This window comes from Zootoca vivipara, chromosome 9, assembly GCF_963506605.1.
Source record: "Zootoca vivipara chromosome 9, rZooViv1.1, whole genome shotgun sequence".
Lineage (NCBI taxonomy): Eukaryota > Metazoa > Chordata > Lepidosauria > Squamata > Lacertidae > Zootoca > Zootoca vivipara.
In genome coordinates this window covers 70,428,122-70,452,892 of record NC_083284.1, presented here as the reverse complement: position 1 = coordinate 70,452,892, position 24,771 = coordinate 70,428,122, and the positions used below count along the sequence as shown (strand labels likewise).

The following is a 24,771-nucleotide window of genomic DNA, read 5'->3' as shown; positions in this document are numbered from 1 at the left end:
GTTTCTACTGCTCCAAGCAGTGGATTTTTGGCTGGTATGGTATGTGCTTCAGAAAACATATTACCAGAATACTTGCATATTACCAGAATATTCAGCCAACAAAGCTTTGGCCATGGTGATTTTAAGGTGGGTGTGGTCTGTTGGTGTTATCACGACAGAGAAGATAATGATTTGACCTCTCAGCAGAAACAGCAATTAATATAAAATTCATTGTAAAATCTGTTTCAGAGAGGATTATTTCAAAATGGAATAGAAATGGCATGGTTGTTTTTTAGATTGTATGCAATTCTAAATATGCATCACAAATTGGAAGGAAAAGACCTTTACTGCTTTTTTAAAAATGCAAACACTGTATTTGGGCATCTGAGTAACTTAACTTCCACTGTTAAAATTACTATGAAAATATAGTGGATACAACATTTCTATAAAGACTATGAGGCTGTTTTTAATTAGCTGCAAAAATAGGGTTGCCGTACTACTGCTCAACAACTTTGCTAAAAAAAAAAAGCAAAACAACTTTTCTGGATTTTCACTTTTTGAAATATGGCAACCCTATGCAAAAATGGAAAATGTTTGCAGGATTCAAGAGGAAAAACTTTCAACACATGTCTGAAAATAATTTGGAAAGCCTTTGAGCCTTTGTCCATTCTGAGAACAAAACTATTAACTGAAGAGAAAAATTTTAGGAGCAAAATTTAATACCAAAGGGGGCATTAGCTTACCCATTTTTCCAAGAAGTTGGAATTTCCGGTCCTTTTTTTTAGAAGCTGATTCCTTGTGATGAGAGAGAACACTCCCAGCATTATTGTACTGTTTATTTACAAAAATACATACAGTACTTAGAAGAAGAAAACAGACTTGTACAACAGACAGCACAACTGCTAATCCTGTCTCACATTCCTAATGAATACCTGCACCCCAACACAGTTTAAATTATCTATTCCAAATTGAAATTCTCTCTCTGTCCTTTCTTCTCCCCCTGCCCCACAGCGTGACATTCTCAGGCCCGTAGATTCCAGACCATTAAGAACCACCAAAAGTTCCTGTTGGCTATACAAGCAGAACCATCATGCTTGATAGTCTTGCTTATTGACCTAACTCATAACAACATAAATAGATGATGGCCATTTTGAGAACTAGCATACCATTGTGGCAGAGACAGATCTGTGTACCACAAAGTCCCCAGGTGACAATTCGCTTTTGCCAAAGACTCACTACGTAAGTGTTTGAAAATCCCCCCCACCCCAGTGGTGGTGGCTGTTGAGAGCTGTGCTCGCTCCGCGTCGTGACCCGTCCGGCTTCCTTTCCGGTGGGTTAGTGTTGTTTATTGGCGGCCGCCAGGCACGTGACAATGCAAATCGCCCTTCTCGTCGCCGCACGTTGCGGCACACCAGCCAGCGTCTCGCGGCACACTAGTGAGAAACGGTTGAGAAACGCTGTCCTAGCTGACTGTGTGAACTGCCTTTAATCACTTAAACAAGATGTTACAGGGATGGCGAGGCTGCCATGTCCACCAGCCAATGTCACTCTGGAAATGTCCTCGTCCCTGATTTAAAGAATCTCAGGATGTGAAAGACCTTTGCCACTGCCATTTAAAGTTGATGGGAGCTATGCAGAAATGGTAAAACTTACCGGAAGAATAAGAAATCAAGAAAAAAAACTTTTTTACAAAAGAATGGAAATGGTTTATTGAATATTTACAGATACTGTAAATTGTAAAAGATAAAAACTTTGTCAGGATTATTGTAATAACCTGCAGTTTCATAAGATTATATTTTTAAAGAAGATGAATAAAGGAGCAAATTAATTTGGATATGCAGAAGATATTAAAAATAAATTTAAGGAACAGCAGAAAGAGGTGGAAGGAAATCGAGTTCTTAAATGTCAAAATGATTGTAAAATTAGTGAAATGTATAAACGTGAAAAGCATAAGGTGTTTTTTTTTAATAAATAAAGGGGGGAATAAGGTTGATGGGAGCTAGATCAACCAATGCGCCAAGAATTGGACTGGATGCTAATTGGTGCTTCTTATTTTATTTCCCCTTTATGCGGAGGGAAAGTTCTCTTTTTTATTTTTATTATCATGATTTATTAAATGTGTATATACCGCCCTCCAGCCGAAGATCTCCGGGCGGCTCACCGCAATACATAGCAATACTGTACAGAGACAAAGCGGCGCCTCGGGGAAAGAGTGAGCGGCGCGCCCGGCCTAGGGGAGGCGCGCGCGGAGGAATGCGCAGCCCGCGGAGCCTCTCTCCTCTAGGCGGGCCTTCCTTCTCGCTGCGGCCCCGTGATCGCTGCCGGGCGGACGGGGGGTAACCATGCTGCTGGCGCCGCTGCTGGCGAGCGGGAGGCTCCTCCTGGTCCGCGGCAAGGAGCTCCGCGTCCCGGTGGCCACCTTGTCCTCCGCCGCCTCGGGCGCCCGGCGCGCCAGGAAACAGCAGGTAGCGAACCCCGGGCGCCCCGGGGAGATGCGGGGGGAGCTGGTGGGTGCCGGGGAAGGAGGGGAAAGCGGGCATGCTGGGAGCAGCAAGGGAGGGACTAAGCGAAGGGCGGAGAAGCATGGCGGAGCAACGGGCTGCTGGCGACAGGAGAAAGGTGCTGGCGCGCAACGCAGGGGCCGCGGGGGTAGCGAGCGTCTTTGCGCGCGTCTTTGCGCGCTTGGGGTCCGGAAGGTCGGCTGGGGGGCGCGATTGGTGGCGGAGGAAAAGCTGGGCTTGCCTAGGTGGTGCGCCTTTGGCCTGCCCGGCATGAGAAGGAGGCGGCTTTGTGGGCCAGACACTGCGCTTCCGTGGAATCCTAGAATGGTCTAGTAAGTTGGAAGGGACCTCGGAGGGTCATGTAGTCCAGCCAAGTTGCGCTGCAAGAATTTTGCATGCCAGAAATACCCCTGCCTCGTATTAATTGAATTAAATAGTTGCTCCTCCCGGAAAAAAAAAGATACCCTGCACGTGCCCAAAGACACTAAGGAGGTCACATGCAATGCCTGCCCTTGTCTTGTCTTTGCATACTAACCAGGAACCCTGGTTTGTAAGAAACTCCGGTAGTCTGTTAAGCAAGCCAGCTTCAGAGCTCACGGTTTGCAACTGGTAGGTGTTGAAATGGACTAGAGCAGGGCTGGCGAACCTGTCACCTGCCAGGTGTTGTTAGACTGCACCTCCCATCCGGCGAGTCATGCTGGAAGTTGTAAGGCAGGAACATCTATAAGGGCCACACAAGACAGGTTTCCCACCCCTTGAGGTGCAGTTTATTTTGAAATTTAAATCATAATTCCAGGTTCACACAGAAAGACAACTTGGGAATCGGGGCAAGCAACATTGAATCCTCCACCTGACTGCGTGGGAGGAGGTTAGGGTGAATTGTGCAAGTCCACTGTCTCCATTTTGTTTTTGCGGGTAGTGCTAACCTTGGTTTTAGCATTTTACAGTACTGTATGTGAATATGGCAACCCAAACAGGGTTGTATCCATTGCATATGTGGAACAATTTCTGTGAGTCCAGCGGAACTCCCCTTTATGCCCTAAGTCCCTCTGAAATGAATGGGGAAATAAGGCTCTCAATGGCTCCATATCACAGTGGCTATATATTACTTCCATTGTGCCTCTGAATGTCAGTTACTGGGGATCATGCATGCTATTCTGCTCATGCCCACTTTGTGGGCGTCATGTAGGCTGGTGTGATCCAGCTGGGCTCTTGTGTTTTTATGTAATAAAGGCCATTCAGTAGCTACGGAGGGGCTTTTGTGTCTTGGGTCTCTGTAACAGGAGCAGTATCCTGTGGCTGTGGGCCTACTGTGTCCTTGTCATGAGCCAGAAACCTCTTGGAAATAATCCTGCTTGGTTTGTTCCATTTGGTTTGGGCCAACCTAAATTGAGATGAGCAACAAGGTATATCATAGTTGCCAAGTTCCGGATTGAAAAATCCGGGATCAGCAGTGCCGCGGCACCAGAAGTCACTTCTACGCACTTCCGGACATGCGTAGAAGCGACTTCTGATGCCACTGTGCCCATTTCCAAAATGTCCGCAGCGCCAGAAGTCGCTTCTACACACTTCCGGACATGCACAGTGGCACAGCGGCATCGGAAGTCACTTCGATGCATGTCCGGAAGTGCGTAGAAGTGACTTCCGGTGCCGACGCTGCACCAGAAGAACATGGCCGCCGGCAGGAGCTCCGTAATCCGGGGGAATACGGGGTATTTTGCCATTCGGGACACCTGCGGGAAACGGTAAGAAAATACGGGGGTTTCCCAGGGAAAACGGGGTACTTGGCAGCTATGGTATATCAGAAACACAACACAAGGCTTTGACCTGCCTGTTTTTGGAAAGGACCCAAATCTTTCCACAAACACCCACCTCTTGGCCACGCCCAGCCTTAAAGAGCTGCGTTAAGGACCTGTTAGGAGACTGTTGCAGAGGCGGGACAAAGTTTCCCTCTTCTGCTATAAAGGCTGCAGACTGCCGAGTGCAGAAGGGAAAGACCACGGTAGCTTCAAATACACCTGGCAACGGATCAACACGGCGGTGTCATGGGTGTAAATAAGGTAAGGGGGGAATTGTGGAAAGTGTTCAATTAGCTGGTTGATGGCATGTTTGCAGGGGTCTGGAGAGTGTGCAAACCATGTGCATTATGCCCGTGCTATGAACAGAAGTTTTCCACTCATGTTCCTGCTTGCTTTAGATATTTTCCTGAAGCATTGTGCTTGTCAGAAAGCTGGCATTTTATGAGCTGGCTTAGGCAGAGGTGCACTTTTATGGGAAAGGCCATCTAAAATGCTATTTTTAAAAGTCATCCTGGTCTCAGTGGAAGATCTAAGCTGGTACCTAAAAGTCAACTCCGGTTGAAATTGATCTCGTATTAAAAAGTGCTTAGTTGGAACAGGGTCGTGCCTTTTTATTTTTATTTAGTTTGAAAAAAAACATTGACTCAGGTAGGTAGCCGTGTTGGTCTGGATCAAAGTAAAATAAAAAAATTCCTTCAGTAGCACCTTAAAGACCAACTAAGTTTTTATTTTGGTATGAGCTTTCGTGTGCATGCACACTTCTTCAGGTATCTGAAGAAGTGTGCATGCACACGAAAGCTCATACCAAAATAAAAACTTAGTTGGTCTTTAAGGTGCTACTGAAGGAATTTTTTTATTTAACATTGACTCAGAGAGTCTGGAGACGCAGGATACAGAATGAAGTGAAGGATGTGGAATGAGTGCTGGGTACACAGCGAAACAAGGATAAATTCCGTGTTCTGTTCTGGTGCTTTCATAATTTGTGGGTGCCTTGAGTTGGACAAAGTGGGTATTACATTTCAACTGTTGTTATAATTGCTCTCTATGTTTTACATGCATTATAAAATGAAATAATACAAGAATCTTGGATATTACAGGGCAGTCTCACTTCCCTTTCCCAGTATAATGATTTTGGTGGCAAGTCTGAGCAGGAGAGTCTGCTTGCTTAAGCCATTCATCTCTGTTAATTTTTCAGCCCAAGGATGTGAAAGGCAGCTCAGGGAGTATGATTTTGGGGTTGTGCCTCTCCAAGCTGCTTTCCCAGGGGAGAAAAGCAAGTTGAATTCAATTTTTGAGCTGAAAAGTGATTGGGAGGGAAAGGTTCCTCCAGCCACTTGTCTTCTCTTCAGGTCTGCATCCTGCTCAGGCCATTTTGATTTCAGGAAACAAAACCGAGAGGGAGGAAAGGATAATGAAAGGACCCCTTGTAATATCTAGTTGGACTTAGGAATGCTGCTGGGGCAAATTGAACAGCTGAAGAGAGAAACCGGGTCAGCTCAGATTATCTTTTCCCCTGTGAAGATCATGTCTTCTTTCCCAATGAGTGTTCCTATCCTGCCAGGATGTCTGTGTCTAATGTTCAGTGTGCATCTTCCTGAACAGCACAAAGAGAGTGGTACTGCCTTATAATTTCCCATCCTAAAGATTTCCATATTGCTTTACACATTGTATGCAGACTACTTGCAGATTAGCATGTTAATTCCAGAATAAGTTTCGCGCAAAGGTAGTTTTCCCAGTGGTTCATGCAGTGAAGTCGAGGTGTTTGCAACAGACTGGTTTTCAAAAGCCCTTTAAGGCAAAGGGCACCATTTAAAAGTTGACAAGTGGCTTTTCCTTGCTCAATAAATAACCCAAGCGGACTTTAGTATCATTCTTCTTATCATTTTCCTTGGTTTCCCCAACTGGTTCTTCCACTCATTATTTTTTCTCTCCTATACTTATCCATGAATTGCTAACTAGTTTAAACTTGTGCAGTTGCAGGCTGCGATATAGATCACCCTTCCAGTATTTGCCATGACACAGAATATTGCTCCATAAGTCTTTAGACCTACAGTGGGAACTTGCTATAGAAACTACACCACCAGCCTCTCTGTTTTAGCGGTCTCTGTTATCCGATGAATCGGGGACATGCAGTAATAAATTAATCAAATGGATTAATTAAAATGCGTGTCCCTGATGTTAAAATATCCCATTTTACATTTCTGTTGAGTTTCGTTTTGCCTGCAGGTCTTGGGTTCAACAGGAGGCAGAATGTTTTTTGTCCCAACTTGTGCAATGCAAGTTTCTTTCCTGATTTTCCGCCTTAATTCAGCCACAGGGCTAATCACAGCCTTCTGCTCTCTGTTCTTGAAACCAATTCGCACCTCGAAAGGGACAATTTCAAAGAGTTTGCCGTCAGCAAACCCGCTTGCCAAGGAGCAACCGGGAGTGTGCTTGAAGCCTTTGCAGCTGCATCATTCCCTGCCCCACACCTGGCTGTACATATGGCAGCAGGATGGAGCAGGTGGGGATGGTTAGGGGAAAACTGGCTCTTGGTCCTGCACGGTGGAAGTTGCCCACCACTGTTTTGCAGTCTAGCCCAGCCTTTCTCAATCTTGGGTCTCTAGATGTCATTATACTACAACTCCCATCATTCCTATCTACCATGGCCAATGGTCAGGGGTGATGGGAGTTGTAGTTCAGGAACATCCAGGACCCCAAGGTTGAGAAAGGCTGGTCTGGACTGTTTTCTGAATTGCTTTGCTCTATCTCTGGGATAGAACATCTTAAAAAGCAGAGACATCACCTTGCCGACAAAGGTCCGTATAGTTAAAGCTATGGTTTCCCCAGTAGTGATGTATGGAAGTGAGAGCTGGACCATAAAGAAGGCTGATCGCCGAAGAATTGATGCTTTTGAATTATGGTGCTGGAGGAGACTCTTGAGAGTCCCATGGACTGCAAGAAGATCAAACCTATCCATTCTGAAGGAAATCAGCCCTGAGTGCTCACTGGAAGGACAGATTGTGAAGCTGAGGCTCCAGTACTTTGGCCACCTCATGAGAAGAGAAGACTCCCTGGAAAAGACCCTGATGTTGGGAAAGATGGAGGGCTCAAGGAGAAGGGGACGACAGAGGACGAGATGGTTGGACAGTGTTCTCGAAGCTACAAACATGAGTTTGACCAAACTGCGGGAGGCAGTGGAAGACAGGAGTGCCTGGCGTGCTCTGGTCCATGGGGTCACGAAGAGTCGGACATGACTAAACAACAACAACAACAGCTCTGGGATGAGGACCTTGTGACTCTCTGAAAGTTGTTTGGCTGCATCTCCCCTAATCACTGACCATTGGTCATGCTAGCTAGGTCTGGGGCTGTTGCTACAACATTATAGTCCATAGGGAAGTTTTTAATGTTTGATATTTTATTAAAAGCTTCTTCACCACCCTGCAATCCCTGGAGGTATTTTGCAATTGCTTTGTAGGGCAGCATCTAAAAAGTAACTCTCTCTTTTTCTTTTCTTTTGTAAGGGCCTTGTCCTAGGAGTCTTTGTCGGCAAGAAAGAAGAAGGGCCTGTCCAGTTTACCGAAGCAGGAGACGCTTTTGACAAAGTCGTGTCTGGGAAGCTCAGAGAGTTGCTGGCAATGTAAGTACCAAAACAGATTCCCTTCTGTTTATTTGGCAGTCATGAAATAGCATTTGACCATTCAAATTGTACGTAGCTGAGGAGCAGGTACCTGCTTGCAACGTGGAATAGCTCAGTTGGAAGACCATGAGACTGTTAATCTCCTGCTTGTTTTGTGTTCCAGTTCAGGACCTCCACTGAAGAAAGGAAAAACCCGCATCTTTCATGGCTTGCATCAGGTATGGATTTTCTGCTTTCTTAAGTATGTTAACCTAACTTGGGCCTCCAAAGTTGTTGTTTTTAATAGCAATTCATTGAATATTTCGAAGTATTTCATTGCATTCGATGAGACTTATGAGTATCCGATTCCAGTCTGAGGCTGCATTCAGACAGAACTTTCCTATCTGAAATTTTTTTGTGTTTTATATGATCTTTCGCGTGATGTAAAAGTCACTTTTGGAATTCTGGTGGAAGCTAATGGAAGTTAGCTAATTTCCATGTCAATTGCTTCCAGGAAAAAATCCACTTGAGAGCAAGTGAAGGTAAAACACATATTAAGAAAGGAAAAATAAAAAATCCCTTTTATTGATGAGTTTCCATTTACCTTGGTTTTGCTATGCTCTCTTACTCTCTTATGCTCTCTTACTATGAAGTAAAGTGCAAGGGAATGGCAGTGGCTTTGGTTAAACTGCCTGTTTGCTACATGAAGAACTTGCTATGTGCATTATTTCACTGGTTATATGAGGCAAAAAGGTGCAAGTGTAGACACTCGGATGATTGGAGTTCAGTACTTGGGCAATGCTTGCTTAAGGAGTTGCAATGGGCAGTTGTCTGCAAGCTGATCATGCTGCAGAGAGCATGCTGAAGGCTGCCTAATCAAAATGCACATGCGCCGGGAGTTGGAGTGATGTATGCAATGTTTCCTAAAATGTCATGTATCCTTAGAATGCTATGATTGGATGCTTTGAAATCTCCCTGTCTTTGAGATGGCCATGACTGGAGTTCCTGTGTGGTATGGTGTTCTTTCCAGCAGCACTCTCACCGTTTGTCATCACAAAATAAAGTCTTTCTTGACTTAAACCCCCCCTTTCTCTTTGCTGACTGACTTTAACCTGGAGAATTGTGAGAGTTTTGTTCTATTATTTTCCTCTGGTTTTCATGGCTAATATATCGCATATCTTTCTAACTGACTTAATTGTTTCAAGAGTTGTTGGAACTTTCAAATATTTTGATCCTAATTCTGTCCACCCAACCAAAAGCTTTATATGTACGGTTGTCCAGCTCGGGAGATTAAGAACCTCAGCAGGTCTCCAATGTTTGATACTTGTCAATAAATAAGCATGATGGTATCATTCCAGATTTCCATGATAGTATCATTCCAAATCCCCCTTTCTTAATTTGCAATTGCATTTTTCTGCAATGATCTTCTCAGTACATTTGAAACCCAAAGACATTTCCTAAAGAGGGGGTTTCGTGACCCACACTCGCATGTCAAAATTTGGGGGCAGTATTCAGGCACACAGTTCTTTCCTCCCATTCTCATGGTTGAACAGGGGAACAGAAGCACACGTGCCCAGGTAAGGTGGTGACCATATCTGCCAAGTTCCTGCCTGAGAAATAAGGGATCGGACCGGAAGTAGCGCTGCCGCCATTTTGGAACTGGGCGGAGCATGCTCAGAAGCGACTTTTGATGCTGCTCTGCCCTGTTCCAAAATGGCCGCCGCACCAAAAGTCGCACTGCAGCCATTTTGGAACTGGGCGGAGCAGCATCAAAAGTTGCTTCTGAGCATGCTCTGCCCAGTTCCAAAATGGCCGCCGCGCCAGAATAAACCGGGGGGAAACAAAAAAATCTGTTTTTTTCGGCTGGGGACAGCTGGAAAAACGGGGGTTTCCCGGGGAATACGGGAGACTTGGCAGCTATGGTGGTGACGTGTCTGAAGACATGCACTGCTGTGTCATGGGTGTGAATGGAAATGAGCATGGCATGGCAGTATAGCAGTCAAAAAGCCATAGCTCCACAATTCAACGGGTAATGCAGTGTAAAAGGAACATTAGAAATTGAGACGGAAGCACTAGCATTGTAACCAGGGAAACTGACACAATAATCCCCGTGCTCAAATGCACCCAAAGGTCACCATACCATATTAACAATGAGAAAGTGAAATTTCACCATTGCCTTTCCAGCAGCTACATATTTGTTTTTGATTCTCTGGAACCAACGGGATGCAGCCAAACTAGACAGGACTGTGGCAGGTCCATGTGCAGAGTGGGGTTTCCTGCTGAATCCTTATAAGGTGGCACTGAACCTAGGGTGGGAAAAAGAGAATTAAAATCCCGCCTCCATCCCAAACCATTTCAGGTTCAAAGGGATGTGGGCAGTGGAAGAAAGTAGCTCCTCCAAGAAGCCCACTTCATGGGGAATTAGCAGAACCCACAGCTGTTCATAGCTACCTGCTCTCTGAGACTACCTCAAAAGTAAGGCTTTTGGGTGTGTGTGGTGATTCAGAGATAAGAGCAGTTGAACAGTTAATGCTGAATTGGCAAGATAGGGGCAGTTGAACACTTAATGCTGAGTGAGCAAAAGAAAACTGGAATACTGAGATAAAGAGGGTTTTAAAAAATTAATGAAGAGGAACTTGGCCTGAATGTCACTGAACCAGCATTTATTTATTCTGAGGTGTTCTACTGCTGCTAATTGGCATTTATGAGTAACATTGTTATGATGCAATCTCCTTTGGAGAGGTCCTGAGGTGCTTAGAGCAGGCATCCCCAAACTGCGGCCCTCCGGATGTTTTGGCCTACAACTCCCATGATCCCTAGCTAGCAGGACCAGTGGTCGGGGAAGATGGGAATTGTAGTCCAAAACATCTGGAGGGCCGAAGTTTGGGGATGCTTGGCTTAGAGCAACATTGGGGAATCTGTGGCCCTCCAGAGGTTGTTGGATTCCAGCTCCTCTCAGCTACAGTTGGCATGACTAATAGTGAGGAATGATGGGAGTTGTAGTTCAGTAACATCTGGGGGGGGGCACAGTCTTAGAAGTCCTGCACACAGTGAAGACTAGATCTTTGGTGTGAACATAGAGCACTGCATAAAAGCTTTGGAGCAAGCGTTTTCTTGGCAGGGAATGTGTAACTTGAAACACCCACAGCAAGTTCTCCTGAAGTCATTTTAGGAATCCTGTGCTTGGTGCTAATCTTTTTTTTTTTATGACCCTTCATGGTACATTTCACTGTTGGGCTTACTGTCTTACTTCTTAAACATCAAATCTATATCATTTGATGGCCTGTGATATTTATTTGGGTGGATGTGTGTATATATAGCAACAGTTTTTAAGTCCTTCCCACTCATTCTCTCTGTCATTTTTGAAAGGGAAGAAGAATCTTGCAAAGGGTTTTAGTTACTCTCATCTGTGCTGAGAGTCGCTTCAAGAGCCCAGTGGCGCAAGTTTAAGTAAATATCTAAAGAAAGAAAGTATGTATAGGTGGTTGAAAGGTTTTGGAAATCATGGCTGGTGCAAGATCATGTGATGTTTATGTGTAGGAAAAAGTTTGGATGCGAAGAGTAGATTTGAGGTTGCTTGTGATCCTGTGGCATGTTACACTTTTCAGTGTCCCGAATGTCTCTTGTTTCTTACCTCTTGTGATTTCCAGTTAGATGGCTGGGTCAGACTCTTATTTTATAAAATGTGTATCTCCTTTATTCAAGGTAGTTCACAATTCAAACAACACTTGCATGCACACCTGAATGATAACAGATGAAAAGAAAACCAAATTTGAAAAAGCAGTTTCTTAAATATGCTGAGTTACACATTTCCCTAAAACTTAAAAAGGGAGGTGCTTTGTTGTGCTGCCTCACCCCCCAAAAGCCAGGCCATTGACGAAGCAAGCTGGGGCTGATGGAAGTTGAAGTCTAACATCTGGAAGCCTACTGTTGCCTCCATCTCATTTCTAGGGGCGGACTCTTAAGACGTTCAGATCCCTGTGGAGCCTTAAATAAAAGCTTCCCATTAATTTCAGTTCAGCTTCTGCAAGGGAGCATTAGTGTATTCTGGCACGCTAATGACAAAAAAGCAACACAAACATATTTCAAAGTATACTTCCTAATTACAGGGTGTTGTTGGTTTTCCTGAAAGGATTAAATCAGTTTCTTTGCTGTTGGGTTGCTGCAGGACTTTTCAAGCGTAGTTGTTGTTGGCCTGGGCAAGAAGGCAGTCGGAGTAAATGACCAAGAAAACTGGAATGAAGACAAAGAAAACATACGGGCAGCTGTTGCAGGTTAACTTTTTTCTTGTCTTTTCTCGTGAGTTTGTTCTGTAATCTATTAAATGAGACGTGCTGCATTTTGAAGATACTTGCTGGTTTCAGAGCTAGTGCCTCTTAGAGCCAATGACCCAGGCTGCACTCCTGGACCTACTTACCCAAGGGTAAGTCCAATAGATTTCAGTAGGAATTCCTTCTGAGGAGATGTGGTTAGGCCTGCGCTGCAAATCAAACAGCTCTCAGGCATTGTGGCATTAAAATGCCAAATAAGTATTATTAGCATCCAAGGTACTTTGATGGCATAAGCTCAAAATAATGGCTGTAGTATAGACTTTGGCCTGTTGTAATTGCTCAGTCATCACTGTGCCACAGGGCAAGTGCGGGTGAGGCTCACTCTCACTCTTGCTGAATTGCCTGCAGCTAGAAGTTGCTTGATAAATGTATCTGAAGTGCACTAATGGGCCATATATTAATAAGCCAGCTTCTCCTTTGAGTTGCCTTAACTGGTGACATGAACTTTACCGAGTTGATTTGTAATACCGGGTAGACAGAGCCTGATCACATTTTTAAAATCTGCCCGTTCCCTTCCTTTCCCTTTCCCTTTCCCCCACCCACCTCCAGTTCTTAATGTTGCAAACGTGTATATTATTTTTCAGCTGGGTGCAGGCAAGTTCAGGACTTGGAGGTCCCTTGTGTGGAAGTCGACCCTTGTGGCGATGCTCAGGCCGCAGCGGAAGGAGCTGCCCTAGGACTCTATGAATACGATGAACTGAAGCAAAAAAAGAAGCCGGTGGTGGAAGTTCAGCTCTACGGGAGGTGATTGGCTGAGAAACAACATTTATACGGTGCCCGGGATCAACGTGCTTGGTCCTCTTTCCCTTAAAAAGGGGTCATCACATGCTGAAAGAATATGTAAAGGGGGCTGGGGTGGGGGAAAACATGGATTAGCCCCATCCGCTATTGGTGATTTCCACAGCAGCCATGCCCCCCTCCCCCAGTATGTGGGTTCTGTGTGTGGCGACAAAGGGGCAACCGTGCCCAGTCAGGCTGGCTTCTACATAAAGGAGTTGTATGTGCATACATTGGCATACTTATAGGCCCTCATCACATGCCAGCTTGAAGTAGGGGGCACTGTGTGTGTTGCTGGTTGACACATTCCTTCATTGCCTGAAGGGTGTAATCTGAACCCCCTTTTTTGAGCTCAAAAACAAAATGCACGAGTCTTATTTGCAAAGACTTCCCCTGAGGTTAAACCACTGAGCCTAGGGCTTGCTGATCAGAAGGTCGGCGGTTCGAATCCCTGTGACGGGGTGAGCTCCCGTTGCTTGGTCCCAGCTCCTGCCAACCTAGCAGTTCGAAAGCACGTCAAAATGCAAGTAGATAAATAGGAACCGCTACAGCGGGAAGGTAAACGGCGTTTCCGTGTGCTGCTTTGTCATGCTGGCCACATGACCTGGAAGCTATACGCTGGCTCCCTCGGCCAATAATGTGAGAAGAGTGCACAACCCCAGAGTCGGTCACGACTGGACCTAATGGTCAGGGGTCCCTTTACCTTTAAAGCATAGATAGGGGACGCGGGTGGTGCTGTGGTCTAAACCACAGAGCCTAGGGCTTGCCGATCAGAAGGTTGGCAGTTTGAATCCCCGCGACGGGGTGAGCTCCCGTTGCTCAGTCCTAGCTCCTGCCCACCTAGCACTTCGAAAGCAAGTCAAGTGCAAGTAGATAAATAGGTACCGCTCCGGTGAGAAGGTAAGCGGCGCTTCCGTGCGCTGCTCTGGTTCGCCAGAAGCGGCTTAGTCATGCTGGCCACATGACCCGGAAGCTGTGCGGACAAACGTCGGCTCCCTCGGCCTATAGAGAGAGATGAATGCCGCAACCCCAGAGTCATCAGCGACTGGACCTAACGGTCAGGGGTCCCTTTACGTTCTTTAAGGCATAGATAAAGTAAGGTACTCTGTACGAGAAGTGAGAATCAAACCTTCCAATGAAAATGAATTAAGTCCTCTTCAAGTGCCAGCATTGTCTATATTGGGGTAGTGGCTGACATATAACTGGTACTAAATAAATGCTACATTTAGACTCAGGAAGCGTGGCTTGCTGGTTTTGGTCAGGCAGTCTTGCTACATTTGAATATGGTGCTTAGTTTTAATGGCCTACATAGCTTGGTGTCTGGGTATTGGAAGAAATACCTGTTCTCTAGGTGCCTCTGCCATCTGATGAGGATAGTGACTGGGTGGGTGGGTGTCTCTTTGGCACCAGACAATTTACCGTATTTCTACCTTTCCCAAGACCTTTCAAATTTCAAGAGTAAGGTTTTGATGTTTGCGATTTTGTCGTCCCTGTTCATCTAAGTCAACCAGCTTAAAATAATTATACAAATTCTACAGTTCTGCAAAGTTTGCCAGTAGAAGAGTCACTGATTTATGGCATTTCAATTCTGTGATGATATTTCATTGATTATCCTCCTGTATTCCTCTTTAGCGATGGAGCTGAGGCCTGGCGGAAAGGCCTTATCTATGCCAAGGGACAGAACCTGGCCAGATCCCTCATGGAGGGTCCAGCCAACCACATCACACCTACCCGATTTGCTGAAATTATTGAAAAGAAACTTAAAAGTGTCAGTAGTGATGCAACCGTCCATGTAAGGTAAGTTCTCACAGTGGCATGAGTGAGAACTCTTAGATTTGTGTCCGCTTTCAGTTGCTTGCTGTGAGCTAGTGATGGCTCAGCGCTGCTTCATAGACCTCTCCTTGGGTTACCTTTGTTGGCAGCATTAGGGAATTTTGGTAGTCCAAAAAAGTTTGATGCAGTGTGTCAAACCACTGGGACCTGATAGTTGTTGTCAAGTACCATTTTAAGCTAAAAAAACCACAAATACTGCAGCAATTAAAATCCACCAACCTTCCAACAGCTATGAAGTTTAAATACATCTTTCTCTGCTTTGCTGTCTGGAAAGTCCTGGTTTTCAATTCAGTTTTGGTGGTTCACCCAATCAAAGCAGAATTTTTGGGACTGTTCTTTACTAAATTGGCTCTAGATGTTTTGCCAGAAACTTCAAAAGGGCAACTGCCCATGTTACTTTTCCATCTATGTTTCTGCCCCTGCCTCATTCCTTTCCTGCCCCAAACTTGCTTATACAGAGAAGCTGCTTTTTTCATATACTGTACAGAAGAGAACTGTATCCATCACCAACTTCATTTAAAGAGAAGGCTGTTTTGGTTTAACCTTTTATGGTCAAAAACCGCAGGATAATCATTTTTTAAAATGCCTTATAAACAGAATAGAGCAAAAGTTTAAGCTAGGTTTTTTGCTTTGTAATTGCCCTATAATTTGGGGGGCAGGGGGAGATAATTGCTTTGCAGATAGGTTGAGACTCTGCAGTTCAACTTGTGCCCTTTTCCCATTCATTCATTTTGTAAAATGGGGATGGTTTTACATTGTTACAGGGATAAATCCTGGATAGAAGCACAAGAGATGGGATCATTCTTGAGTGTTGCCAAAGGCTCTGATGAACCACCCGTCTTTTTGGAGCTTCACTATAAGGGAAGCTGTGATGCCAGTGAACCTCCAGTGGTGTTTGTTGGGAAAGGAATTACTTTTGATAGGTAAGTACTGTGCATACCTTGGAAGCAAAATCTGAAAATCCAGCCAGGTGTTATCTTTAATCAACAAGGAAAAGAAGCAAACAGAGAATTGCCTTTTCCCAAAGTACACGTATTTGAGTTAGAGCTGTTGATTTATTCGCAGGGTTACTGGGTGATTAACCATCTTTAATGATTAATTAGTTAGGTGATTCAACATTACTTTGACCCAGTATTGGAAAGCAGAAAAACTAATAACCCAATAGTAAGCACAGAGTTTTGTTTTATTTATTATATCCCCATTCACACATGTTAATCGCTCAACCTGAAGCGGTGACTTGCATGTGTGAAGACAGAATTTTTTGTATCGCCTGAAAATCAATTCTTTGTGTACTGCCCTGAGAACTTCTTGGCTTTTGTTGTATAGTTGAACGCAGGCAGTTCTCCAGTATCTGCTTCCATATTTTCCCTGCCAAGTTTGTGGTCTTCATAGCACAATGCGTAGCAGTCATCTCTGCCCTTCCATTCATGAAAGGGTCTCGGATCCAGCAGAGGCACCCGCCAATAGAAGGTGGGAGTTGGAATTTATTAATTCCTGTCTTCTTTGTGACCCCCCCCCCCAATCTGTTGGGGGACCCTTGGAACAGGAGGGGTGGCACAAGCAGCTGCAGGAGAAGGAGGGAGGCGGGATTTGTGAAAACAGCTTCCCACCCTCCTTCCATTCACAAATGCCTCTCCTGGATTTGTAAATGGAAGGACACAGCTCTACACAACCCAATGCCATGTTTTCCATGGGTGTACCTTTTTTTTGAACGTGGAAAACGGTCATTTTCCAGCAAAGGTATATTTTGGCAAGATATGGGAAGGGAGGTGTTGGTAGTTGCAACCATTTGCGTCCAGAAACCGGAGCCTTCCATTCACACCTGGTTGTGTGTTCTGTGACTTGTTCCTCTCCAGTGGCGGCATTTCCATCAAACCGTCTGCCAACATGGATGCCATGAGAGCCGATATGGGAGGAGCAGCCACTATCTGCTCTGCCATTGTGACAGCTGCGGAACTGAAGTTGCCCATTAATTTAATTGGTAAGTGGAAGAGGAGGAGAGGGTGAAGAATGCGTAAAAGGGGCCAGGCACAGAAAGACCCGTGGGGGTATTTCAGTAACACGCTTTCCAAACATGCCTTATATTGAGACCTGTGATAGCTCCACCTAGCCCAGATTTTCTGCTCTGGCTGGCAGTGTGGCTCTCCAATATCTTGGACAGACATTCCCTGATCTGCTGTCTGGAGAGCCATGGGGTTGAGCGTAGGACCTCATGCACACAAACAAAGCACACATTGCCTGCCACAGCTATGGTCCTTCCCTGAACCTTCCTGCAGCATTGGGTTTCCCCATGGCTGCTTGCTCGTTCTCCAACCTCTCTGCAGTTTGTTAGGGGTGATGAGAGTTGTCCAGTGGCCCCTGTTCCCCTTGCAAAGGTAGAGTTTCTAGAGTAGTTTAATGTGGAACTCTTGGAACTGTAGATCTTTGATGGGAATAGGGGGACCCCAAGCAACTCTCAGCTCCCTTAACAAACTGCATTTCCCAGGATTCTTTGGGGGAAGAAGCCACGATGGTTTAAAGTGGGGTAGCAGTGCCATAGGTGCTTGGTACAGGTTGGGCCTTGGTTTCCAATAACTTGGCAGTAACTGGCGGGTTTGCCGCCATTTGCGCATGCACAGGAGTGGTGATCGCCGTTCGCGCATGCACAGAAGCGGTGATCGCCGTTCGCACATGCACAAAAGTGGGCAATTGCCATTTGCACATGCGCAGAAGCGGGCAATCATCGCCTGCGCACAACGGCACCTCTCCCAGTGACCTGTTTCGACCTCCGGACGGACCTCCGGAACGGATTATGGTCGTAAATAGAGGTTCCACTGTAGTAGAAACTGTTTGATCAAAGCTTTGAGGTAAACCTTCAAAACAGGATTACTAAGCTTTTAATAACAAACACCAAATAATGTCGGAGTGTGATGTCAAATTGCAACAGCAGTTGGCTTTTCCCCCCAATCTCAGGCTTGACACCCCTTTGTGAAAACATGCCCAGTGGGAAGGCAAACAAGCCTGGAGATGTCGTGAAGGCCATGAATGGGAAAACAATTCAGGTATGTTTTTAAGATGCTTGTGTAAGCGAAGGAGGTTTGAGCTGCATTTGGACCAGTGGTATCACATTAAGCTGAGCAAGGCAATTAGCTTTTAATGCTCTCTTGTGCATTAACAATTGAGCCCTTCCAGAAGTTGGAACCAGAGCACCAAGGAATGGGCTGGGTTCAATCCTTTCCCTCTGATGTGTTGGATTTCGTTTTAAAATCAGCAGCGAGTTTTTAGCGCAAGGGGATGTAACAGAAGCTGCACCCAATCACATGCAGTCTGACACGCCTCGGTCCCCATTCTGCCCCCTCATTTTGCTTTCAAGGGCCCATGCTAGGAGCCCTTAGGCAAACTACTATTCTTCAGCCTCCTCTCCCCTTTCCACTCGGTGTGGGTGGAAAACAATAATGGTGCTGCCCAACTTTATAGGGCTGCTTTCAGATTGCTAAGAGAGAATGTGTGAGGAGTCTTGAACGCTATAAAGGGCTATTGAAATGCTAAGCTATTGGCTGGTTAATTATTTTTTATAGCATATATTACTTTTAATTAAATCCTCAAAATCAGAGGCTTTCTTATTGGGAATCACAGGATGGGATATTCCTCCGAAGGCGAAATATATTTTTCTATATGCTACCGTTGCCGTGAGAATTTTAATTGCGAGTAACTGGAGAAGTGATAAAACCCCTTCGAGGTCGGAATGGCTACAGAAACTAGTAGAGTACGCAGAATTAGCCAAGTTAACCGAAAGAATGGAAGATAAGTCCAAACAAGTATTTATTACAAAATGGGAACCTCTTAAAACATATCTTAAAAACAACTGTGGAAGTCTAAACTCGGTCGCTGCTTCTGAATAACCTCTGTAAGTTGTACTAAGTAAGAAATAAAGATACAGGAGAAATGATATTTTACTGTAAAATGAATAGATAGGTTTATGCAAAAAGTTAGTAGAATATAAATGAAGCATGGAGAAGACGGGAAGTCAATGAATTACAAGAAGATTTATTGTCAATTATATAAATGTATCTTTTTTGGTTAATGGTGTAATTTGTAACAAATGACGTAAATACTCTCTGTTTTGTATTTTGTTGGTGTGTAAGCACAAATAAAGCAAAAAAAATCATTCTCTTATTTTTTTGGGGGGTGTTCCTCATCTTGAAAGGTTGACAACACAGATGCAGAAGGAAGGTTGGTCCTCGCAGATGCTCTTTGCTACGCACACAGTTTTAACCCACGAGCCATTGTAGATGCTGCTACATTAACAGGTACCTATTTTTATTTTTTTCTTGGAAGTTTCTGGCTTCCGCATTCAATTCCAGATGTGGAATAGCGTTGGGATGGTCCTCAGGCCATGCTAAAGTAGTTCAGCGCTACATGTATGGTTTCAGCGAGTGTCTGTCGCCCTAGCCTCTTCTGGGGAGGATAAAACTTAAACACAGTGCAGAGCTCCCCCCCAAATAGACCAGAGGTAATTGTACTTCATCCAGCAGAGCTTTTACTGCTACTGAAGGCAAATGAACATAATGGTCACAAACCCAGTACATTCAGGATTGGCACAGTCCATAAAAAAAATCCAGTTGCAGCACTTAAAATGAAACTTAACAATACTTATAATAAGACTAAGCCTTAACACTACAACACACCAAAACAAAGAGATAGAAAGAGAAAGTGATTATTATCACTGGCCTGATTATTATAGTCGGCATGACCTTGACAGAAAGATAATAGAACCAGGTTAAACCAGCTGTACTCAGCTTCCCAGAAGAAATAACCCCAACAAAAACCTTCTGCCTGTTTCTTTCACGCTTTCTATAACCCTCTTGAATTAAGTACAATGAGAAGCACATCAGATCAGTACAAAGAAATGCAAACTTGACAGTATCAGGCTCATGTGCTCCCCTCTTCTGCCATGTAGCCAAGAGGATGTATGCCAAGTTGACTTTCTTCGACAAATCTTGACTTAGCATTACTCACAGACCAAGAATCCTTGTTTAAAACAAAGGTTACTTAAACAAGCCAAGATTACAACCCATGATTTAGCGTGTTTGCAACGAAGCATTATTTGTTTTGAACTAGACTGTAGATAGGAATGCATTGCATCTTCAGGAAGAAACCAAAGTCTGACACAATCCCGTGTATAAATATGTAAGATTATGCCTTCTGCGGGTCATAGAAATGTGTTGAGAAGCAGAGAGCAAAAGAGATTGTTGTAACTCCCCATGAAATGATGGGTTAATAACTTGATCTGTGTAATACTGTATAGGTGCCATGGATATCGCACTAGGATCTGCAGCTACTGGGGTTTTCACCAATTCACACCAGCTGTGGAACTATTTGTATGAGGTATGTTTGCAGCACAGATAAACAGATGTGAAGGTGGCTACTAACTTAAAGGACTTTAAAGAAGGACCGGTGTTAAAACTTGGGTCTGCAGCGGTTGTTGGACTACAACTCCCATCATCTCTAGCTATCAGGACCAGCGGTCAGGGATGGTGGTGGTTGTGGTCCAACAACAGCTGAAGGCCGAGGTTTGAGAAGAAACACTGGGTTAGACCAATATTATTGGGAACCTGTCAACAACTGTTAGCCACAAAAGCTGAAAAAAAAGGAACCCCGTTTGGAAGGTTATAAACCTCTTGTGAACTAGGTGTTGGGAGCAAGCTCCAGGCTTGTTTTAGCCATTACCAGAGAGTTGTGCTAGACTAATTTCAACATATACAATCAAAACACAATTTCGTCTTTTCTGTTATTTTTTTTTATACTTCCCACCCCATTTTCCATGGAGTTTTCTTTCTTTCCTTCTGCTGCTATCTTCTATCAACTAATTCAAAACCACAATATTATAATCTAATTACTTCTGTTGCTTATACAGTGGTACCTCTACTTACGAATAACTCTACTTACGAATATTTCCACTTACGAACGGAGCTCCGTCCGCCATCTTGGATGCGGTTTAGATAGGATTTTTTCTACTTACTAATTTTTAGATGGGGTTGCTTCGACTTACGAATTTTTTCTCCCAATGCATTCCTATGGGGTTCGACTTACAATTTTTTTCGACTTACAAATGTGTGTTCAGAACGCATTAAATTCGTAAGTAGAGGTACCACTGTAGCTCAAATCCTGCTCACAAGTTCATCATGCTCTATTTCTTTAAATAGTCCAAAAAAGGCGTCCATTCTTCCACAAGGCACTCAATATTAGATTCTCTTAATTTTGCTGTTAATGTTTCCAGTTCTGCATAGTCTTATCTTTCTTACGCATTCTTCTTTGGTTGGAACTTCTCCCTTCCATTTCGTGCTAGATTAATCTTTTGCCTGATGCACAAGGCCAATCTAAAATGCTAAAGCTTATCAATGCAAAAACCTTTTAATTGTGAAACATAATTATATAGCGCTATAATATCAATTACAGTTTTCAATGATGTTTTGACACCATGCTCAAGTCTCTTTGATCCTGTCTCATTCATTGGTGCCAGGAAGAAACTGGCAGTTAAAATTATTTTTAAAGTGTTGCTAGAAGTGTTTCTGTTCTTGCTGATGATTTTAATATTTCATTGTAAACTGCATAGGTTTCATTACAACCAAGTAAGTGGTATATAAACTGAAAGTGAAACAATCGTATGTGTTGAAGTTTTCCATGCTACTGACTTCCTTTACTCACGATGCATTTACAATTGTAGGCCAGCATTTTGACAGGAGACCGTGTTTGGAGGATGCCTCTCTTCGAACATTATACAAAACAAATGACAGACTGCCAGCTTGCAGACATCAACAACCTTGGAAAATATAGGTAGGAAATATAGCCACCCAGTGTTGTTGTTGCTGCTACGTTTAAACCACTCTTGCCAGTGCATACAATTTAGGATGAGAAAGAGGAATTTAGGAAGCGCATAAGGAGATGACTCTCTGGCTGACCTTCTCTTCCACAGGTGAGGAACCTGTGGCTCTTCAGATGTTGGACTCCCAAGTTCCGACATCCCCAGCCAAACATGACTCTTGATCAGGATTCATGGGAGTTGTGCTCCAACAACATGTGAAGGGCCACCAGTTCTCCACACTTGTTTTATTCCTGTTCAGACTGGGGAGAGAGTAATAACTTTCCAACTGGGTCATGGTTCATGTAGGGATGAATTGGTGAGCAGAGGCAATGCAGCTGACCCTTTGGAATTTGCTCAGTACAAGAAGAACTGTCACTATACACCAGACCAGAGTTAAAGAAGCTAACTGTGGTTTGAAGTGATGTCTGAATTGAAAAAGGCTATACAGTCGTATCTTGGTTGCTGAATGCCTTGGAACTTGTACGTTTCGGCTCTCGAACGATCGAAAACCAGAAGTGAGTGTTCCAGTTTTCGAACTATTTTTGGAAGCCGAACGTCCAATGAAGCTTCCAATTGGCTGCAGGAGCTTCCTGCAGCCAATCAGAGAAGCTGCACTTTGGTCTCTGAACATTTTGGAAGTCGAACGAACTTCCGAAATGGATTCCGTTCGATTTCCAAGGTACATACAACTGTAACTTGCAATTAAAAAAAGATGTTTGAGGTGGGTTTGTAAATCGTGGCTTATGCTAACTATGGCTTGGCATCGTGATAAACCATAGTTACAGCTATTGGCTCTGCTTCTGGAGGCTACTGTACCATGAAGATGAGAGCGTACTTACAAAGTTGAGTGCTGAGAGGAGAAAATGAAAGCAGGCAAACCAGTTTTCCTTTTCCACTATTGGAAGCACAAGTTATGGTTTGAATTTGAAACTATTGCTGGTGCAAACCATGGTTTGATGATATGTCTGAATTGAGCGTCCGTGGTGCTGTACAGTTTGGTTTATAATTCTTTACTCCTATAAGTAAACAGATATAAGTAATCCACTCATATTTTATGTTTCTTTCCCATTAGATCTGGTGGTGCATGTACAGCTGCTGCATTCCTGAAAGAATTTGTGACCGCCCCTCATTGGGCTCACCTAGATATTGCAGGTGTGATGGGAAATAAAGATGAGATTCCATACCTCCGTAAGGGCATGGCAGGACGGCCCACAAGGACCCTAGTGGAATTTGCTGCTCAACTGAGTCAAGACAAGCAAGCATTCAGAAAATAGTTAGATGTGCAATTATAGAACCTCCCAGCCTTAAAATAAGTTTGAGTTAATTTCAAAACTGCTGAATCAGTGTGTGTATTAATTAAACAGGAAGGAAAAGAAAAATATCCACAACATGGATTTTTCAGTGTGTTTCTAAATCCAATGATGAACTGAAAATTTATTTTGTAAAAAAAAAAATCTTACTGAGCAAGGATCTCTTATACTTCCCTTTTTTATTCTACTGATGAACAGACATATGAATATTCTGTTTAGATATTTAATATTGAAGGAGCGATCACTTTGAACTATCATGTTTTGCAACTTGAATGGAAACTATAAAATTGTCACAATAAATATCCATTTGGAAAGACCTGTAGTGAGAATTTGTACCGGCATCCCTCACAAATCAGAACCAATTCCAAAAGCCACTGCCTTTTCCAATAATAGGCCCAAGTAAATTGGATTTCAGGATTCACAAGACATCCTTAATTGATTTCCGTAAGATACAGAGGAGAAACTGGTAGAGGACATGCTTTGTGTGCAGGTGGTTCCAGAATTGATCCCTGGTACTTCAGGGGGGGGGGACCCTCTGTTAGTAGAGCTAAAAAAATGCCTCTCTACCCAAGACTTTGGAGAGTACAATAGCTTGCTAGTCTGAACAAACAGTACTTCTTTTAATACACTAGTTCAACACTAGCAAAGTGGGCACTTCTATTTTCTCAACCAAAGGTTCTTCTTTCCTCTGATCTATAAATGGTTTGCCTGTATCTACCTCATGAGTAAATCCTGTAATCTGTTGCCAGAAGCACCTGCTTTTATCTTGCTTGGTAAGGTATTGCAGCAGTCCAGGATTAAAGACACCTAGTAGCTACAACTTTGCCATTGAGCTCACAGTCGAATACTTCCATATCCGCATCGTAGCATGAATTGGCAGTCTGGCTCAGATCAGATATTATTTAATCTAAGGGCAAAGTGATGCACAACGTTGCATAAAGCCCCAGACGGCAAACTAGCTGCAGCTATCCGAGAAAGTGATTTTGGAACTGTGACTGTGGCTTTCACGGAAGATAACTAACTGGTGCCGAAAGCAAACTGTACTGGAAACATACTCTATCATTACTCAGTGCTTTTATGGATGCGAACTCTGCAGATGCTCAAGGGCTAGCTGATGTGTCACTAAGCATAGACATGGAATTAAAAATGATGTATTCTACACTTAAAAAATATGGATGAGATTTAAAATACTTGAAAGCTATTGTAAGCCTGCCTTAGGACCAATTATAATTATATTTATAATAATTATATTTATATTTATACTTTGCCATTTCCCCCGACAGTGACTCAAGGCGGCTTTTAGATAAAATAAGAACATAGCTAAAAACATGGGGGGAAACCACACTAATCACAAAAAAACTAAGCATGAATAGAAAAAAAAACCTATAGATTTAATTCTTATTCATATTTTATAGTTTGTGGTTTTTTATGTTAAACATACAGTTAAATATTGTTATAAGAATTTTGAGGTCATATATATATATATAATAATTGTTCATAAAACATGTACATGAATGTACAGAAACATGTCTGAAGCAGCACAGGAAAACAGGCCTGACTGACACCATTTTGACTCTCTCTGACCAGGTGTTCCTCTGCAAGGAAGAAGGGGGGTGGGGGGAACCTTCTCATTGTCTCAGGAATTAAAGTGATAATCCCTGGCATCCTGATACCTGACTGCCAGACAAAAGGGTGTGATTAACTTGGCTGGGAAACAGGGAAATGTAAATATCTCTCAATTTTGTTGATTAGGTTCTGGGGGCAGGGGGCAGGGTCCAGGGTGCTCAGATTACTGCCAC

General features: G+C 43.7%; 1 protein-coding gene across 3 annotated transcripts; it reads left to right on the top strand.

Annotated features, from left to right (window-relative positions):
• Nucleotides 1–2,288: 2,288 nt before the first annotated feature.
• LAP3 (leucine aminopeptidase 3) lies at nucleotides 2,289–23,286 on the top strand. 3 transcript variants are annotated; one of them, XM_060278981.1, is made up of 13 exons: nucleotides 2,289–2,444; nucleotides 7,783–7,898; nucleotides 8,062–8,116; nucleotides 12,046–12,151; nucleotides 12,793–12,952; nucleotides 14,618–14,782; nucleotides 15,583–15,741; nucleotides 16,675–16,799; nucleotides 17,771–17,859; nucleotides 19,005–19,107; nucleotides 20,106–20,185; nucleotides 21,525–21,634; nucleotides 22,735–23,286. In XM_060278981.1, exons 1-13 carry the CDS (start codon nucleotides 2,322–2,324, stop codon nucleotides 22,934–22,936), a joined length of 1,593 nt encoding a protein of 530 aa, XP_060134964.1. In that variant the 5' UTR covers nucleotides 2,289–2,321; the 3' UTR covers nucleotides 22,937–23,286. The 3 variants fall into 3 exon arrangements, with proteins under 3 accessions (XP_060134964.1, XP_060134965.1, XP_060134966.1); XM_060278982.1 differs by lacking the exon at nucleotides 2,289–2,444 and adding an exon at nucleotides 2,536–2,598; XM_060278983.1 differs by lacking the exon at nucleotides 2,289–2,444 and adding an exon at nucleotides 4,375–4,540.
• The last annotated feature ends 1,485 nt before the right edge of the window (nucleotides 23,287–24,771 follow it).

Excerpts from the sequence above, each read along its gene's own strand:
- LAP3 (XM_060278981.1), top strand. The coding sequence starts at position 2,322 with ATGCTGCTGGCGCCGCTGCTGGCGAGCGGGAGGCTCCTCCTGGTCCGC. Across the intron at positions 2,445-7,782 it reads GGCGCGCCAGGAAACAGCAG|GGCCTTGTCCTAGGAGTCTT; the intron begins GTAGCGAACCCC and ends TTCTTTTGTAAG. Across the intron at positions 8,117-12,045 it reads TCTTTCATGGCTTGCATCAG|GACTTTTCAAGCGTAGTTGT; the intron begins GTATGGATTTTC and ends GGGTTGCTGCAG.